General features: G+C 43.5%; 1 protein-coding gene across 5 annotated transcripts in view; it reads left to right on the top strand.

Moving 5' to 3' along the window:
* Window positions 1–8893: 8893 nt before the first annotated feature.
* The window catches only part of WDR59 (WD repeat domain 59), a 136773-nt gene continuing 125133 nt past the window's right edge, over window positions 8894–20533 (top strand). For all 5 annotated transcript variants that reach the window (XR_008552424.1, XR_005126058.2, XM_054696996.1 and 2 more), the window contains exon 1: window positions 8894–9024. Coding sequence is in view for 3 of the 5 variants with exons in the window: in XM_054696997.1 (XP_054552972.1) it covers window positions 8971–9024 (54 nt within the window). In the remaining 2 variants the exon portion in view is untranslated. The remainder of the gene's footprint in view (window positions 9025–20533) is intronic.

The following is a 20533-nucleotide window of genomic DNA, read 5'->3' as shown; positions in this document are numbered from 1 at the left end:
CTTAAAATCCAAAAAAGAAGGGCTGGCTTGTCATTGGCACTGACAGTCACAGTGTGACCAGCTTGGAAAGGAACATAAGGCAAGCTATTTGCAAGCATGCACTGTTGTGGGGTGAGTCAAAAAGGAAGTTTAGAGTTCTGTATGCGAAATGAAGGTAGGAAAAAATGAAATGTGCCAATACACAAGCAATTATCTCTAAGTGCAAAGCGACTTGTGCATACCAAAGAACTGTGAAAATTAATATGCAGAAACCCTGCTTAAATGAGGTTGGGGACCTCCCTGGTGGCGCAATGGGTTAAGACACGACCTGTGAAGCTCATCGCAGGCACTGGAGCATGAGTTCAATCCTCGGCTAGGGAGCTACCCAGATGGCTCAGACCTCTCCTGCCTCACCCGCTGCTCCCCTCAGCAGTGTATTTCAGTCGATCTTCCTGTTCTGCTCCCCTCTCTGTCCTTGGTGAATTCTCTTTCCCCTCACAACTCTGGCCTGTACCCCAGTTCTTGTATGTATAAATAAATAAATCTTTAAAAAAAATAAATGAGGGCTGGAGACTAAATGAGAGTTCCTATGCATATGACCATTAAACTATTGGACCCAACATGCCTTGCATCTCCGCCTGGGATTTGAGTTGCTTCCCCATCCCAGCAGAAGAAAGAGGTCTCTTCACCCAACAGCCCCTTCAAGACTACATACAGGGGGCCTCCCCAGTGGTGCAGAGGTTGAGCACTGGGTTGCGAAGCTGCCTGCAGCCTCTGCAGCACAGATCAATCCCCGGCTGCTCCCCGGCCACCAGAGGAGGGTTCCACATGGCGTGCTGACCGCTCCTGCCACCCGCTGCTCCCCTCAGAGTGTACTTCATCGGTCTGCCTGTTCTGTTCCCCGCTCTGGCTCTGGTGAATTCTCTCACCCTCCCGTGCTTCTGACTGTACCCAGTGCTTGTATAAATAAATAAATAAATAAACAAATAAATAAATAAATCTTTAAAAAAAAAAAAGACTGTATCCAGGGGTGCTGGCCTTTGATCAGGAAAATTGCACATGCGCCTTCTGTTGTTTCTGAATTAACTCATATTATTAGTTGAATAGCTGGCAATTTTTTTGTTTGAGGTGAACATATTCAAACAAATATGATGAAAAACAAGACATTTAAATTTAGCCCAACTTCCTCCCCAAAGAAACACTATAATAACAGAAGAGGGGTCATTCAGTATGGTGCAGGAAACAGGTTTCTAGATTCTTCTTGGGTAGACAAACACACAATCAACAAGGACTGTACCCATCTATTTAGCTTTTGACTTACTTGTTAACTGTTTTTTAGTGTATTGAACAAAGTGGGACTATCTAATAAGAGTACCAAGCACTGTACAAGGTTCTGGGAAACTGTGGTTATATAAGTTAGGTGGAGTCCGTGTTCTCATAGATATGCAGTAGAACCACTACAGACTCACCAGTGTGGCCATCATCACAGAGGACAGTAACAAGTGTTAATGAGAAGCATAGAAATCAGAGCTCTTCCACATTGTTGGTGGGAATGTAAAATGGTACAGCTGCTTGAGAACACAGTGTGGTCAGTTACGTCAGTTTGGCTAGAGCTTGGTCCTCACAGAAAACACTCTGCAGTTCCTCAAAAAAAGTAAACATAGTTACATATGACCCAGCAATTCCATTACTAGAGTTATAGCCAAAAGCAATAAAGATATATGTCCACAGAGAAACTGGTACAGGAACGGTCATAGCAGTATTGTTTAAAATAGCTAAAAAATGGAAATGACCCAAATGTCCTTTAACAGGTGTATGGCTGAACCAAATGTGGTATATCCATACCATGGACTGTTTTTCAGTCATGAAAGAAATGGAGAGTTGATACGTAGGAAAACATGGATGAAATTGAAAATATAATACTAAGTAAAAGAAGTCAACCACAAAAGACCACATATTATATGAGTCCATTTCTATGAAAAGTCCAGAATAGGTAAATACACTGAGACAGGAAAGATTAATGATTTCCAGGGCCTGGAGTGGAGAAGAGAATGGAGAGTGACTGCTAATGGGTTTCTTTGATAAAAAATGCTCTGCAATTACATAATGGTGGTGGTTACACAATATTGTGAATATACTAAAAACCATTGAATTGTACACTTAAAAGGACAACTTCTATGGTGTGTGAATTACAGTGCAATGCTATATACATATGCTTTATATATGTATTTATACATATGCTTATATATATCTGAATTTTTATAGCAGACAGTAACAGTGACAGTAACTGTGCTAGATAACCCTAGAACAGTGCCTGGTATGTAGTGGGCACCAACTAGGTTTTGTGAAATGAATGATTAAATGTATGAGAGAGGAAGAGCATAGTGGATGGAAAGACAGGTGGAAATAGGTACAAACAATGATTCTGAGCCTAAAAGATGAGTTGAAGGTAAGCCAGGCAATAGGAATAGGTAGGGGAAGAAGTGTTTCAGGACACGAAGAATGTCCAAGCAAAGGAAATAGTATGTTTGAAGCTCTAGTGAAAACCACATCTTCAAAGAACAGAAAATTGTAGTAGAGCTACATTGGGAGGAGGTAGGAGCCAAAAGGAAACAGGCCTTCAGGAGCAAACAAGAAGGTCATGGTCAATATCCTGAGGAAACGGAGCTGTGGGAAAACATATCAAACTCATTCTTAATACTAAAGACCAATGATTGATGAGCACAATTAAATGAGCAAGATTTAAAGAAATTAAAACACTTGCCCCTTCCCAAATAAAGATCTATATTTTTCTTTGCTTGTATATTCATAAAGATGGAGTCATTAAACAATATAATGAAGTTTCCTGGTTGGGGTGGGGGCAGGAAGAACTGGAGAGGGGTGATGAGAGGTATGAGACTTCATTTCAAGATATTGCTTGTCTTTCAGTGTTGTAATGAGATGGATGGATGAGATAAATGGATAGATGGCAAGGCATATATACAGTATATACCACGTTCATGCTAAGTCACACAGCTAACAGGAGCTGGACTTCTAAACTTCAGAACTTTCTAAACATTCTCTTCAAGAAATCTTTAGACAGCAATTTATGTTTTCTGTGTGCTTTCCAGTGGGGTGAGAAAATTAGATCTGTTTAACAGCTGTGTTTCTTTTTGTAAATTAATAATTAGGCTTTCAGATTTATATTCCAGTCTACTGGATATAAGGTTTATAAGCCAGTCTCTCACATCTGGCACCCCTGACAGCAGAGAGCCTGCACTGCAAAGGAGATGCCTCTACTCTCTCGAACGTGATGACACTAAGCTTAGGTGCCCTCTGGGACCCTGCACAGCAACCTTTCTAGATGATGCCCTTGTTATCTCCTTGTGTGCTTAGGCAAATCACAATTTCACTCTGAAATGAAAATGTGAAAATAGACAGCAGGGAGAGTTCCTCATTCAATAGCTTAATTCTACGCTGTACATCTCAGAGCATCTCAGAGTGACTCACAGCAGAGCAACAGGAGGTAGAAAGACCCGAGGCTGAAGAATAGCTCATTTTGTTCCATCAAAAGTCCTATGTGTTTTGTTTCAAGTTTCTTTTGTGGGTCCTTGGTCTAAAGCTATTGGGTCTGGAGAGAGGTCTGGTCATTTGGACATTCTCACTTCAAGGATCTGAGATGCAGAAATGGCATTAGTTACATTTGGAAACTCTATCTTATTTATTTTTTGTCTTCATGCTCTTAGTGACTCTGGGTGAGCTGCTTCCTCGCTCTTCTTCAACTGTGAAACAAGGTTAATAAACCACTGACCCACCTGCCACAATAGTCAGGAGAAAGAACTGATATAATGGTGTTGCCTAAAGCTTTTAAAAATGCTCCAGTAAAGCTGCAAAGCCCCAGGCCTAAACCTTTCAGGAAGAATGTAAGTCTGGGCCTTGAAGGAGGTCAGGTAGTGTGAGAAATGGCTTGTTAGGGCCTAATGGGAAGACTTCAGAAACTTCCCCCAGGGGCCAGAGTGTAGGGAGGGCCACCCATGGCTTTAAAGGGAGTCCCCAGCACCTTCTCTGGGGAGAAAGTATCTCCAAGTAGGACTCTCCCTTCCAGACCACTTGGAGCTCTTCATATTTGTATTGCTTTATCTCGAAGGAGAACAGTTAAATAGAGAAACCAGGGTAAATGAACAACCAAACACACATAACCCAGAGCCTGGGCTTGCCGTCACAAATATTTACTGATTGACATAGAGAAGGAAATTGCTAGTGGAAATCATGGTAGGATTCCAAGATTTCCAGATGTAAAGGAACTGAAAGGGTCAGCTAGCCGACTTTCTGAAGAAGAGGAAATGGAGGACCAGATAAAGGCTCTTGTTCAAACTTGCAAGGCTAGTCGCTGATAAGAGCCAGCCAAAGCCCTGGATTTCTGGATCTGCCCCATCCCCTGCCTTCCTGAGTCTTGGTTAACAAGTGACATTGTGAAAAGAGTTATTTGGTGATCAAGGTCCTGTGGCTTTGTCAGCAAGTTGAGGTCTATTTGACAAAAGATCTGAAGGTCCTCAGTCTGTGATTCAGGCAGAGATGTTGATCTCTGAGGTGTAGATGCAGACACAGTCAGAGTGTTCTAGATTTAGCTTCAGAGTCCCCCACTCTTGCATGATGACAGTGTGGGTGGGAAGGGCCTGAGGAGGCAGTTTGAAAGGTGTTCTGTTCTTTTTCTCAAACATTCTAGTGGGCCATTTTCACAGTTAAGAAAGAAAACAGGGAGAACAGAGAGCACCAAGAACTTGAAAACCAAAGTACTTTCTGTGCTACAAATCATGACAAGCAAATTTTGGGAACTAGACAAATACGAATTAAAGAGGTGGGAGTTGACAAGGGTTGTAAAAATGCTAAGGTAAGGGCAATACTACCTTAATAGTATTGGTACTTTGAGTGGGAAACAGATTACCAAGCTACATTAACTAGACAGAGACCTTTGACATATCTATGTCTTTATCTCTTTATCTATATCTCTCTGCAAAATAAAACCCAAACTCCTAAGCAGGGCCCACCTAACTTTTCCAACTGTGCTTTCCACTATAGCTTGCCATGTACCCTAAACTATAGCGGTACCTAACCATTGGCTAGTCACTCATTTAGCAGATTGGTAGACTTTGAGCACCTACTATAGGTAAATAGGTATTCACAGATTTCATTTATTCCTAAGTGAGGTCACAAACATGCTCACAAAACATTCTTTGTTGTTCCTCCTCCCTGCTCTTGGGCCTGGCTTGAAGTCTTTCTCCTTCTGATCCCTCTGAGCTGAAGTCTTTCTCTCAGGAGCAGAGGCTTTTTGCAACCAACAACTGGGAGGAAACTGGGAGGCTGGAAGAAAGGTCACTAGAGGAGGGTGTCAGTCAAGGTCAGGGGATTTTTTAAGGACTGCACAGTGCGAGACTGATAGGTGTATGGGAGAGAAAGCAAAGGGGTTTTAATGAAAATGATTAGGGAGTCTGTATTCCCTTTTGGGTGTAAAGAATTGAAAGTAAAGATCTTGGACAATTTTTGAAACTACTTTTGATTTCACAGAAGGCATTCTTTTTGTTACAGGGCAGGGTGAAGGGGCACCCTGGGACCTCCAAACCTACCTGCTCTAAGATCTGTCATCTGCCATGTCAAGATAAAACACACTCTAGTGGGTTAAGACCTTTAATGGAAAGGAACTTTAATATAATTAGTGTGCAATAAAGAGAAGAGAAGGGAAATTATAGACAAAAGTTTCCACATAAAACACCCAAAGTCACCCATGCCCTCTTGGGTAAATGCCCAATCAAACAGGGTTGGCCCAAGGCAGAACAGCTGAGATCCAAAAGCCTGCCACAAGTCTAAGGCACCTTCTGGTAGGACCCATCAGAAAGGGATAGAAGGGGCCAGGCAAGTCTGGGACAAAAGGAACAAAATCAAAATGAAGATAAAGGCTGCCATTGTTAACCTCCCCACGTGTCTCTCACTCACATCTGTTTCAAGTGTCTCCTTCCATGTTCCCCAAGTTCCTGGTACAAGTCCAAGGCTGAGAAGCAAGCACAGCTTCTTCATATGTCTCTGCTCCATGTGTCTCCTCCAGGTCTCTTTCTTGCTTCCTTCCTTCCTTCCTTCTTGCTTCCCCCAGTCTCCTCTCCAGTTTACTCTCCTCCCTGCTCAGCTCCACCCTTCCTTGGGTGGGACAGGAAACAGGGGACCTCCCCTTTTTCTGCGACCACCCAGTTACATTTTCACCTGGACTACACTCCGGGGTCATGATTTTATATGCTTTTCACGTTCATTCTTTGGATAAATATTCACGGAGTGCCTTGTATATGCAGTCATACCATTCAGGGTGGCAGTCCCTGTCCTCTTGACCTGGTCCCTCTGTTGAAACCTGACAATATTAAACAAACATTGAATTGCAAATTGTGATGTATTTTTTGTTTGTTTGTGTTGTTTTTAAAGATTTATTTTATTTATTTATGCATACAAGAACTGAGGTCAAGGCCAGAGGCGTGGGGTTGGTGAGAGGATTCACCAGAGACAGAGTGGGGAGCAGAACAGGAAGATCTACTGAAATACACTGCTGAGGGGAGCAGCGGGTGAGACAAGAGAGATCTGCTGCACCATGTGGACCATCTCCCTGGCCAGGGGTCAACTCATATTGCAGTCGCTGTCCATGTAGCTTGATAGCACTAAGACTTTAACCCCTGCACCACCAAAGAGGCTCTGTGACGTGTATTTTGAAGGGAAGAAAGAAGCACAGAAGCACCATGAGCGCGGTTTGGGGGACTGGTTTTTGTTTTTGGAATCCTTCTTATCACACCTCAGGGTCTTGTTTACACTCTTAATACTGAAGGTTGTATTTTTTTTGTTTGTTTGTTTGTTTGTTAGTGTACTCTATTAAAATTCTAAAATTATACAGAGAGTTTCAAATTGCACCTTCTTCAGGATGCCATGTAAGGTACCCCATTTAGGTTGTCCTCTCCTGGCACGTTGCTTATAAATCTTTCATAACACACAGTTAATTCTGCCAAGTGTATACCTGTTGTTTGTGACCAACTGCCCCAGTGTGTTTGGATACTAAAGGGGTTCCTGGGATGAACTGGTCATCCCAACCTTTGACATGTTTGTCTTCCCCATAACACTGAACACTGCTGAAGGCAAAGGAAGCCCTCTATGTCTATTCTTGCAAATATTTTGCACACAGAAATAACATTAACAGCAATAATAATTTACACTTCAGTGCTGAATACATTCCAGGTCCAGTGTTTGACTCCTGACAGCAGCCAAATAAGACAAGTCATGCCGGGCCTCCCCGGTGGCGCAGCGGTTGAGTGCTGGGTTGCGAGGCTGCGCGCAGCCTCTGCGGCGCCGGTTCGATCCCCGGCTGCTCCCCGGCCACCGGAGGAGGGTCCCACATGGCGCGCAGACCTCTCCTGCCGCCCGCTGCTCCCCTCAGCAGTGTACTTCGTCACTCTGCCTGCTCTGCTCCCCGCTCTGGCTCTGGTGAATTCTCTCACCCTCCCGCGCTTCTGACTGTACCCAGTGCATGTACAAACAAAACAAACAAACAAACCAGCAAACAAATAAATAAAGCATGCCTCTATTAAAAAAAAAATAAAAATAAAAAAAAAAAAAAAAAAAAAAAAAAAAAAAGTCATGCCCCCTTTCTGTAAAGAAACTGAAACTAAACCAGTTAAGGCAGAATTTGAGAGAATGGGACTGAAGAAGAGAACTTAATTAATGCTTACCATGCTGGCACAACCATTCTCAAACGTTTTGAACTCAGAACCCCTTTATGATCTTTATAATTATTAAAAACCTCAAAAACTTTGAGGAGGCTCTATCTATTGATAGTAACCAATTAGAATTTAAAAATTACAATATTTGCTATTTCATTTAAACATCAATGCATATTAACATTAATAATACATTTTGTCAATGAAAAATATGTTTTCCAGGGCCTCCCTGGTGGCGCAAGGGGATAAGCACAGCACTGGGAAGCTATCTGTGGTCTCTGCAGCACAAGTTTGATCCCCAGCCTGCCAGGGAGCAACCCACATGGCGCAGCAGACCTCTCCTGTCTCACCTCCTGCTCCCCTCAGCATTGCATTTTGGTACGTCCGCCTGCTCTGTTCCCCACTCTATTTCTGGTGAATCCTCTCACCCCCCACACCTCTTGCCTATACCCCAGCTCTTGTATGCATAAATAAATAAATCTTAAAAAAAAAGAAAAATATGTTTTCCAGAACAAAAAAATTTCAGTGAAAAGACAGGCAAATCCTTTTAATAGTTCATTTAATAGAAAACTGCTGGAGTCTCACATTTGGTTTTAAATTCAACGTCAATGAAGTTCCGGAAAACTCCACTGTATACTGGTGAGAGAAGAAAGTGAAAAGACCAAATCACTTCTTAGAATGATTATGAAAATTGTTTTTCCTAAAGGGCAGCTTCTGAAAAGTTGTGGAGAACCCCTCTCCCAGGGCCCCTAGACACACTTGCAGACACAGTGAAATAATAAGTAATGGATTCAGACTTGTCAATGACTTTATAGCAGGCTTCAGGGGAAGAAGTAACCTTTGATTTGCACAAAAGCTGGGTTTGTACACGCCTTGCCAGGGTCACCAATGAGGAGACAGGGCAAGATGACCTACCCCTCAGCCAAACTGCAAGCCTTTTCCGTGTTACCCGGCCCTGCTCCACTGTGGACTACAACTCCCGGCAGGACTTGCGGCTGGGGGCGTGTGTCTACGGCGGCGAGGAGCGTGGGTGACTTGAACTCAGTGACGGAAGTAGAGGGGGCGTGCCTGTTTTGGGGCCGGCGCGGAGCTATGATTGGAGGATCCTGGAGAAGGGGCGGTGCCAGTAGGTGTATCAGCCAATAGCTTGCAGTCAGGCAAAAGGGAGTGGGGCGTGGTGGGTTTGACTCGCGGGCTTCTTGGGGCTCGCCGAGCCTGGGGACGCGGGTGTGGGCGCGATTTTGCGGCCGCAGCTGCGGGGAACGGGGAGATGGCGGCGCGATGGAGCAGCGAGAATGTGGTGGTGGAGTTCCGTGACTCCCAGGTGAGCTGGGGACCACACGGAGCCTTCTGGGCATGCGCCCTCCTGGTGCCCCTCCCCCACGCCGCCGTGTTCTGTAGCTCGGCCGGGGGAGAGGGGCTGAGTGGTCACCCCGAGCAGGCAGACAGAGCGGGTGAGGGGGGCTTTGGGGGCCGTTGGGGACATTGGAGCGGGCACGGAAGCGATTTTAGGCCTCCCTGTCGAGGTACGGGGTGCGGGGTCTGCCTTGGGCACCAAGCGCAGAGGTTGCGTACTAGTGAGTGCTGAGGAGAGGCTCCCCACGAGGAGGCGAGTGAGCGAGGGGTGTTTGCTCCCCAACATCGGAATTGGGGGTCACGCTTGATGACTTCGGGCAAGTTGCAGAATTACACTGAGCTGCATAACTTCACTGAGCTTCATTAACCCTGCCTCACGGAACTGGGGGCGAGGAGCTGGGGTGACGGGTTTGGGGGGGTGGGAAGGGGGTGCCCATAAAAGGGACTGCCTGCGAAGTGCCTGTTTCAGCGCCGAAGATTTGGGGTGGTCGTTTATGCTAGAAGAGTGGAAAACACCTTCTAGTGACTGGAAGGAAGTATGCGCTGCACGTAGTGCCCAGGTTCGAATCTGGGGTTCGATTCCCATCCCCACTCAGCTCTCAATCTGTCAGCACCCTCAGCGCGTGTTTTCTCACCCGTCCAAGGTGCGAATAGTTGCTGCCTGCCCTGGTATGAGGGCATGCATCTTGAATGCATGACACAGTGACAGGGGCAAGGCAAGGCTCAAGGAACTTTAGTGCTCACTGGACATTTTTTACTCCTTTCCTATTTCACATCTTCCAGATGTCAGGGCTTGTGCTAAGTGATTTAGTTACGTTTTCTTTTTCTAATTAGTGTAAGAATCGTGCAAGATAAGTAGATGGTATCCCAGTGTTCCACACAGCGCAGCTAATCCCAGTAACTTAGTTAAGGCCTCTCATTCTGTGGCCACTTGGGGATTTGAACACAGGCATCTGACCCCGGCCCTTGTTGGGCTCATAATACTACTGTGCTTCATACTCTTCGAGCCTGGCCACCATCAATGTCATTCCTCCCTTCCCTAACACCAGTATCTTGTTGGTTTTCTTTTCTTTTTTTTTAAATTTATTCATACAAGCACTGGGTATAGTCAGAAGCGCGGGAGGGTGAGAGAATTCACCAGAGACAGAGAGGGGGAACAGAACAGGCAGACTGACGAAGTACACTGCTGAGGGGAGCAGCGGGCACGGCAGGAGAGGTCTGTGTGCCATGTGGGACCCTTGCCGGTGGCCGGGTTTCGAACCAGTGTTGCAGAGGCTGTGGGCAGCTTCGCAGCCCAGCACTTAACTGCTGCGCCACCGGGGAGGCCCAGTTCTCTTCATTTTCCCAACAAGTATTCACTGAGTACCTTCTGTGTGCCAGGATTGCATTCACTTATTCATCGAGGATTTATTGAACTCTTGCCAGGCACTGTGTCAATACTTTGGTGATTTATGCTGAAGGGAAATCTGAATTATACTAAGGGGGTTATGTAGTTTCTTTTTTTCTAAAACCCTATGCCCTTTTTTGCCATAAAGATGAATGAATGGAGGAGACATCAGTAACCAGTTTGCTCTGTGGGGCCTTCTGACACATGGTCCCATGGAGAATTTGAGTAGCAGCATTCACATGGAAGGATCCTGAAGCACTTTGCACTGGCAGCACAGTGTCTTGGGGAGACTTGCTCTCCCAAGGGAAGTGCCAGACTCCTAGGAGAAAGAACCATAATCCTGTTACCCTTCTTATTAATTGCTTTCACAGGGAACTGAGAACAGAATCATCATCCTACCTCTGAGCCTGCTAATTTGGACTCCTCTAATCTGCAAACCCTTTAATTCTCACAGAAACCCAGGTAGTCTCTCCCCTACTTCTCGCTTAGAGAGGTAATTGAAGAGTCCTGCTGAGAGGGTGCTGACCCTTTTATTAGGATGCTGTGAAGTATCAAATAATTAAAACTAAGCAGCAGTTGTCATAGTGGGAGAACAAAGTAAATTGGGTAATTTGACTGCCTTGCGGGAGTTTCTGTTTTTCCTTCTGATTTTTCTATTCAGTTGGAAGAGTATGCCTTAGTGTGAATTAACATCATTTTGTGTTTGAGCCTGGTGCTGATTGGGAGGGATAGGGGCCCATTTTATTAACTATTTCATGAATGTGGGAAGAAAAGTTGAAACCTTCCATATTACCTTTCTGAAAAGGAAGGCCAGAACAGTGACCTTTTCAAAAACATTCTTCCTCTTTCTAAAATTTTTTTTTTTAAAGATTTATTTATTTATACAAGAACTGGGGTATAGTCAGAGGCTCAGGAGGGTGAGAATTCACCAGAGACAAAGCGGGGAATAGAACAAGCAGATGGACCGAAGACACTCTGAGGGGAGCAGTGGGCGAAGCAGGAGAGGTCTGCCACACCATGTGGGTTGCTCCCTGGCCGGCTGGGAATCGAACTGGCACTGCAGAGGCTGCAGACAGCTTCACAGCGCTGCACTCAACCCCCTCCGCCACTGGGGAGGCCCTAAAAATTATTTTTTTAAAAGAGACAGGGGGTGAGAGGATTCACCAGAGACAGAGTGGGGAGCAGAAGAGGCAGATCTACTGAAATACACTGCTGAGGGGAGCAGCGGGCGAGACAGGAGAGGTCTGCTGTGCCATGTGGGTTAGCTTCCTGGCTGGGGTTCGAACTCATGCCACCACAATGGCTGGCTATGCTTGATAGCACTGAAATTTTAACCCCTGCACCACTGGGGAGGCCCTTAAAAATTATTTTTAAAAACCTTTTAGGTTTTTCAGAGAAAAACCCCAGTTTGAAAGGTGGAACTCCTTTTTTTCACAGTTTACAGAAGCATAATTTACTTTATAAAACAATGCCTTGAGATATCACCGTCGCTGATTAATAGTGAAGAACCTGTGCTGCTTGGCAATTACTCCAAAGTGGTCTCTGGAATCAATAAGTGTTAACACTCCAGGGAAATTTTGTTTTTTTTATTTTTTTATTTTTTTATTTTTTTTTTTTTTATAGAGGCATGTTTTTCTTTCTTTCTTTCTTTCTTTGTTTATACATGCACTGGGTACAGTCAGAAGCGCGGGAGGGTGAGAGACTCCAGGGAAATTTTGAAATAAACATCTAGAACAACACCATCCAGTAGAGTTTTCTGTGCTGATGGAAATGTGGCTTTGGAACACATCAAATGGGGCTAGTGTGACCAAGATATTAGATTTTAATTTTATTGAATTTTAATTAATTGCCATTTATTTATTTATTTATTTTTGAAGGTTTGTTTATTTATTTATACAAGCACTGGGTACAGTCAGAAGCGCAGGGGGGTGAGAGAATTCACCAGAGACAGAGCGGAGAGCAGAACAGGCAGACTGACGAAGTACACTGCTGAGGGGAGCAGTGAGTGGCAGGAGGGGTCTGTGCGCCATGTGGGACCTTAACCCTGTGGCCAGGGATGAACCAGCGCTGCAGAGGCTGCGGGCAGCTTAGCTACCCAGCGCTTAACCGCTGTGCTACCAGGAAGGCCCTTAATTACCATTTATATAGCTACTTGTGGTTAGTGACTGTGATATTGGAAAGAGCAGTGAAAGTGAGACAGTTTCCACACTCAAAGAGAGGGTAGGTGGTGGAATGTGCAGTTAACAAGTTTCTAATTCAATAGTAAGTGTAGAAATACTACAGTATATGACTAGAATGAAGATATGAGATGCAGACTCATAACTGCTGTCCTCTGAATGTATCCACTTCTGCATCTGTGAGATAACCTCAAGCTCAGAATGTCCAGAGTAGCTGGATATAGTCTAGGACACTTTCTCTGCATGCCAACTTCTTATCTCCTTTCAATCTATCCTTCACATAGACTCAGTGATTTAAAAAAAAAAAAAAAATCGGGCCTCCCCGGTGGCGCAGCGGTTGAGCGCTGGGTTGCAAAGCTGACCGCGGCCTCTGCAGCGCTGGTTCGATCCCCGGCTGCTCCCCAGCCACCGGAGGAGGGTCCCGCATGGCGCGCAGACCTCTCCTGCTGCCCGCTGCTCCCCTCAGCAGTGTACTTTGGTCCTTCTGCCTGCTCTGCTCCCCGCTCTGGCTCTGGTGGATTCTCTCACCCTCCCGTGCTTCTGACTGTACCCAGTGCTGGTATAAATAAATAAACAAATAAATCTTTAAAAAAAAAAAAAAATCCAGGTTTATTGACATACAATTAACGTATACTAAGATCCATCCTTTTTTAAAAAAAGATTCACCCTTTTAAGCGTACAATTGTTTGAGTTTTAACAAATATATGTAGTCTTGTAACCACTAGCACAATTAAGATACAGAATGTTTCCATCATTCTGAAAGATTTCCTCCTGCTCTCCTTCCTTTTCTCCAACCCCTGGCAGCTGCCATGTGGTTGTGTAACCCTTTGAGTCAAGCTTCTTTCACTTAACCTAGTGCTTTTGAGGTTTATTCACGTTGATCCCACATTTTGTCTGTTCCTTTTTATGGCTCTGTAGTAGTCCAGTGTGTGGATAGATTATAATTTGTGCATCCATTTGCCCGTTTGTAGTCACTTGTAGTTGTTTAGGTTGTTTCCATTTTTTAATGCTTAATCAGTAAAACTGCTATCCATATCACGGTGAATTTTTGAAACATAATTTTTTTTTTTTTTTAAATTTTTTTTTTTTTTTTAAGGTTTATCTTTATTTATTTTATTTATTTATACAAGCACTGGGTACAGTTAGAAGCGCGGGAGGGTGAGAGAATTCACCAGAGCGGGGAGCAGAACAGGTAGAAGGACCGAAGTACACTGCTGAGGGGAGCAGCGGGCGGCAGGAGAGGTCTGCGCACCATGTGGGACCCTCTTCCTGTGGCCGGGGAGCAGCCGGAGATCGAACCGGAGCTGCAGAGGCCGCGGGCAGCTTCGCAACCCAGCGCTCAACCGCTGCGCCACCGGGGAGGCCCAACATAATTTTTTTATATTCCTCTTGATGACATTCTTTTTTTTTGTTTTTTAAAGATTTATTTATTTATTTATATAAGCACTGGGTACAGTCAGAAGTGTGGGAAGGTGAGAGAGTTCACCAGAGCCAGAGCGGGGAACAGAACAGGCAGACCTACGAAATACACTGCTGAGGGCAGCAGTGGGTGGCAGGAGAGGTCTGCGCGCCATGTGGGACCCTCGCGCCTGGCGGCCGGGGATTGAACCGGTGCTGCAGAGGCTGCGGGCAGCTTCTCAGCCCAGCGCTTAGCCTCTGAGCCACCAGGGAGGCCCTTGATGACATTCTTTCAGTGACTTCCTAGAATAAAATATAAATTCCTTAGTTTGGACTAGTCCTGCTTCCAGCTCTCACCTGGTACAACTTTTTCCCCTCACTCATTATTTGTTAATTTTCTTTTTTTTTTTTTTTAGATTTTACTTAATTTTTGGGCAATATGTAATTTCTCCCTTCAGATGTAGTCTCTGTATTTTTCCCACCACCAGAGCATCCCGTCACCATATTCCCTTATGTTCCAGGCTGCCATCCATTCATAGCTCTTCCCCTCCCCATAATTGCCATCTTTCTGCCAATACTGCAGTATAAGCTCCCTGAGGGTGGAAACTGCATTTTGTTAACTGCTGGTTAATATCTAGATTAGTGCTTAAATGATAGGCAACAAATGTTAGTTGAATGAATAAATTTAAAAACTTAGTATTAGCAGGAATTGTTAAAAAAAACATATTTAGGACTTCAAAATAAATTGCCATTTTTTTACTGTTAGATTTATAGAAAGAATTGGTTAGATATTAGAGTTCCCTTTACCCCGTATTCTGCTTCCCCTATTAATGACATCTTACACATTCCCTACCACTAATGAATCAATATTGACATTATTAACCAAATTATATTATTTTACTCAGATTTCCTTAGTTTTTATGTATTGTCCTTTTCTCTTTTAAATTTCCATCCAGATAGCATATAACATTTAGTTATCATGTCTCCTTGGGTGCCTCTTGACTGTGTCAGTCTCTCAAATTCTGTCTTTGAGGACTTTAACTGTTGAAGAGTACTGGTCAGTTGGGTTTTGTCTGATGCCTTCTCATGATTAGCTGGTATTGCAAATTTTTTGGGAGGAAGGTTCCAGAACAAAGCGCCATTCTTATTGTGTCACATTAGAGGTACATACTATGAACATGACATATTTCTGTTGATGTTGACCTTGATCACCTGGCTGGGATAGTATTTGTCAGGTTTTTCTACTGTAGACTTATTCTTTTTGCTCTTCTATAATATACAGTTTGGAAGAAAGTCTCTAAATACTGCCCATAGTAAGGGTTATTCTCCCCCATTTATTTATCTACTTATTTTTTTTTAGTATCGGTATGAACACACAGATATTTATACTTTGGATTACAGTCTAATGCAATTTTTTTTTTAAAGATTTGTTTTATTTATACAAGAGCCGAGGTATAGGCCAGATGCACAGGAGGGTGAGAGGATTCACTAGAGACAGAGCGGGGAACAGAACAGGCAGACTGATGAAACACACTGCTGAGGGGAGCAGCAGACGAGACAGGAGAGGTCTGCTGCGCCATGTGGGACCCTCGCCGGCCGGCCGGTATCGAACCTGCACTGCAGAGGCTGCAGACAGCTTTACAGCGCTGCTCTCAACTGCCTGTGCCACCAGGGAGGCCCTAATACTATTTAACTTTGTTGCTTAAATTGTTTCAGCTTTCACCATTGGGGACACTTTCAGGATACTTTTTTAGGAACACTTTCTTGCGTTCCTTTGACATGCCCACCACTGTGTTTTATTTTTTTGCTTTTAAAATATAGAGTACTTTCTTCCTTTATGGCCTGCAAGATACTCAGCTCTTACCTGGTTTATTTCTTGCTCCAGTCCTAAAAGTAAACATTTCTCCAAAGAGCTGTGGTTCCTTTTATTAGAGAATGACATTAGAAACCTAAATCAGGTGTTATATGTGCTCATTGCTTAGGGGTCTCATTACCTCTAGGCCCTCTCAACTGACAGAACAAGGAAATCTGTATGTATGTACTATAACATATGTGTCACTATTTCTGTGTTACTCTCTGTGTTAGTATAAGCTCAACCTGAGTTGATAGTTGTACCTCTACCCTTTGTCCAAAGTGAGAAACCTGACTTCTGCTCTTCCCATCCATTTCCTTCGATTCCAGAAAGCTTGTTCAGTGGTTTTAGAGTTGTTTAGGAAACTGCTTCCTCTGCTAGCACACAGTGTTTATGCAGCTCATTTTCCCTGTAGTCTTAGAGATTCCACTAAGATTTTCTCCATTTTTAAGCACCCTTTTTCATTTCTCCCTATTGTGGCCTTTATGAATCATTCTTTTGTTTTTGTGTTTGCGGTTATGATTTATTACAGCAAGAGATTGCAAAGCAGAGTCAGAGGGGAAAGGTGCATGAGGTGGAGTCTGAAGGAGACTAGACACAAGCTTCCGAGAGTTTTCTTACTGTGTTGTCACACCAGACATGCTTAATTCCTCCAGCATCAACTCATAACAACTGAATTGTTTTGAAGTGTTGTCTACCATTGACGCTCACTAAGACTCAGTTTCCAAGGTTTTTATTTGGGGCTGGTCATATAGGCCAGTAAGTACCAGAACTCCAGATTTCCTGAAGGGCAGCAGTTTGTATGTACAGGTCAGGTACAGTGAGAATTCCCCTGTCCCATCCCTATTCCCAGCACCTAGCCAAGAGTCACTCTTGCTGGCCAACCTTTCTCAAGTTAGCAGCCGCATGCTTGCTATGTTAATTCTTTTCTGCATACTACCTTATAGAGTTGCTGTGCAGGTTAAATGAATGAGATAATCAACATAGAGCTCTTAGCACAGTGATCAACATACGCTTGATACATGTTATTATTTTGAATATAATTATTCAAGTATATTGAATAATTTGTCTAAGGAGGCTGCAAACTTGACGACAGCATGGACTCATGTTGCTGAGAGGCCCTTTGGAAGATATCTCATCTATTCTCTTACTTTACAGAGGAGGAACCCAAGAGTCAGAAAGATGAGTTGATTTTCCTCATGATACCCAATTTGTGCCATTTCAGTTTGTGGGGAAGTGAGGATGTTCTCATTTTAAAGAGTGAGTCTTCCTGTGAAACACCCATTGTGCTGAGTGTGTGAACAGAACCCTGGACAGGTAACCTCTTGTTATCTAGACAAGAGTGGGTTCAAAAGCAACCATGGCAAAAGTATCAGTGTCTGGCTTAAAGAGATTGGATCTTGTCATTTGAAATGGTCTGATCCTCTAAATCAGTGGGTTTCAGTTTGAGGTTTTATTCTTTGAAATCTGATAATGCCCTCATTATGGTCTTTTGTTTAGGCCTGTGACAAACTGATGTTGGGGAACTGTCTGTGCTTTGATTTGCATTGATTGGATGTTTCCACTTTGCATCATTTGCAAGGATGAGCAGGCAAAGTGCTTCATTTTTTTTAGAAACAGCTCTTTTTAATTGAGTTGGGGTTAAAAGAGGAAGCACTAATTCTTTTTCTAATCCCAACCAAACCCTAGGTTTTGTTCTAAGATAGCCTGTTTTGTTCTAAGAAGTCTGTTTAGAAAGGCTTTGAATCAGGGTAGAAAGATAGTCCTATGAAGTTAAATTCTGAAATCTTCCCAGAAAGATCAAGTTTCTAACAGAACCATTGTGTTTGTACCAAAACTTAACTATAAATCTAAAATGGATTTGTCATGCACTCCATCTCCAAATTCAGTGTCATTTGACTAATATACAGTATTACACTTGTTATTTTTAAAAGATGAAAATATGCTTTTTTTGGTAACAATTTTATTGAACTATAGTTCATTTATCATACGATTCATTTTTTAAAGTGTGCGCAATTCAGATAGTACATTTAGAGTGTGCATCCGTCACTGTAATCAATTTTAGAACACATTCATGGGCTCAGGAAAGAGCCCTGTACCCTTTAGTCATCACCCCCAATTTCCTGATCCCTCCAGCCCAACGCAACAGCCTCCAATCTACTGTCTCTGTAGATGCTTATTCTGAACATTTCATAGACATGGAATCATACAATATGTGAACTTGGACTGACTTCTTTCACTTAGTTGTTTACAAGGTCCATCCAGCTGTAGCATGTATCAGAATTTCATTCCTTTTTTGTGGTGGAAAAATATTCCATTGTATGGATATACCACTTTTATTTATCCAGTCACCAGTTGTTGGATACTTATTTCAGTTGTTTTCATTTATTTTGTTTATTGTCATGAACTTTCATGTACAGGTTTTTGTAGAGCAAAAGCTTTTAAGACCTTTATCATCTAAAATAGCTAGCATTTTTTGAGCATATACCATGTAGCAGGCTTTGGGCTAGTGAATTTGATTTTTACTCTCAAGGAATTGCAATCTAATGTAGGAGACATTAGTAAATTGACAATTATTGTGAAGTATCATAAGTGCTTTATGAAGATAAACCTTGGGGGAAGCACAGTTGACTCTCACTGGCTGTGTGCCAGAGAGGATGGTTGAGAGGTACTTTCTTAGAGGAGCCTGAATTCTGAAGGACAGGGGAAGAATGAAGAGAGGTGTCTTCAGGTGGAGTAAATAGCTGGTATGAAGGTCCAGAGGGCAGGGAGTGTGTGCCTGAGTTTGGAGGCTTAGAAATCACCCATTATAAAGAATTCATCTTGGGGCCTCCCTGGTGGCACAAGGGGTTAAGTCTCAGCTCTATGAAGCTATCTATTCACAGCCACTGCAGCACGAGTTCGATCCCTGGCCAGGTAGGTGACCCACGTGGCTCAGCAGACCTCTCCTGTCTCGCCCGTTGCTCCCTCAGCAGTGTATTTCAGTCAGTCTGCCTGTTCTGCTCTCCACTTTGTCTCTGGTGAATTGTCTCACTCCCACCTCTGGCATTTACCCCAGTTCTTGTATGCATAAATAAATAAGATAGATCTTTAAAAAAAAAAAAAAAGAATTCATCCTGACTGGAGTATTGGAATGGAATTGGGAGTTGAGAGAGTCCTATCCCTTAGGATGGGCTATAGAAGTGAGTAGAAAAGAGATCTTAACTGATCTTTAATATCATGCTAAGGATGTCACACTTTATCCTGCAGGCTGTGGGAAGTCACTGAAAGAGTACTGAGCAAGCAAGCCTCATACTCAGACTGGAGACCACTGATAGCCCTGGGTGGGGTGGGAGCCAGGCAGGTGATGAGCTGGTGGACCCAACCAGGTGAGGACTGAATGAGGTTGAGCGCCAAGGCCGAGAGAGGAAGAAATGAGTTGATTTGATCAGGCAGACTAGGAAGAGGTGACCCAAGTTGAAAGTTCAGAGGAGTTCCAGACGAAATAATGTTACAAAAGCCAAAGGTTTAAGGAAAGAGTCTTCTTTAGTTCTGAGGCTGCCATGAGATCAAGTAAAATAACTAATAAAAACTTCAAAAAGGTCAGAGGTCAGGACCGCACTGCTGGATCACAGCACTGCTGAATCACTTTTTATTGTTGTTTATCTAAGAGGAGTTACAAGAGGGTTTTGAATCTAGTTCTGACCACAAAGTCCTCTCTGCTATACCAGATGAACTCCATTTTATGTCTATGGAAACACCATGTAGAATCATTCTTTTTGGATAAAATGTGGTCTCTTTGAATTGATGAAACCAAATGTTTAAGAACACTGCTGCCTTCACAAAGAATGCTTTTTGAAATAAGGTAAACAGCACTTTGTGTATAGAGGATTACTTAGTCTCCTTGCCCTGGTGTTTTTATTAACCATCATTCAGCCTTTCTTTTCCAAATTATTAACTGCATTTTTTTCCAGGCCAGTAAAAATCAAATAGCAGTGTTTTGTGGCCCTAAAGTCTGTCTCAAAGGTTAGCATCCTTCCTGCAGTTGAAGAAACAGGACCATTAAGAACTTTGTTCTCTTCAGGGCCTCCCCGGTGGCGCAGCGGTTGAGTGCTGGGTTGCGAAGCTGCCCACAGCCTCTACAGCGCCAGTTCGATCCCCAGCTGCTCCCGGGCCACCGGAGGAGGGTCCCACATGGCGTGCAGACCTCTCCTGCTGCCCGCTGCTCCGCTCAGCAGTGTACTTCGGTCCTTCTGCCTGCTCTGCTCCCCGCTCTGGCTCTGGTGAATTCTCTCACCCTCCCGTGCTTCTGACTGTACCCAGTGCTTGTATAAATAAATAAAAAATAAATCTTTAAAAAAAAAAAGAACTTTGTTTTCTTCAGTTTACAGATGTCACTTTCGACAGAGAGTTCTGAATTGCAAGGTGGTTTTCCTTTGAATGGGAGAGGACTTTTCAGTATGTAAAAACAAAGATTGAAAGCAATTATGGTTGGATTTTCACATTAGCATGTGGTTAGGTACCTCCATTTTGTTTGTCAGATTTCTCATCCTAGTAGAAGAGACTCCTAGTGAATGAGCTGGAGTGAGCTTATTATCTTAGGAGGTCTCAAAGAAGTGAAGCAATTTTGGAAGTATGGATACATTCATGGCTGAGAAATGATAAAAGAGCATTAACGAGACAA

The sequence above is a fragment of the Talpa occidentalis genome, unplaced genomic scaffold, assembly GCF_014898055.3.
Source record: "Talpa occidentalis isolate TD23 unplaced genomic scaffold, MPIMG_talOcc4v2.1 talOcc4.17, whole genome shotgun sequence".
Taxonomy (NCBI): Eukaryota; Metazoa; Chordata; class Mammalia; order Eulipotyphla; family Talpidae; genus Talpa; species Talpa occidentalis.
Note: the sequence above shows the minus strand (reverse complement) of the source record. Positions and strands in the feature narration are given on the sequence as shown.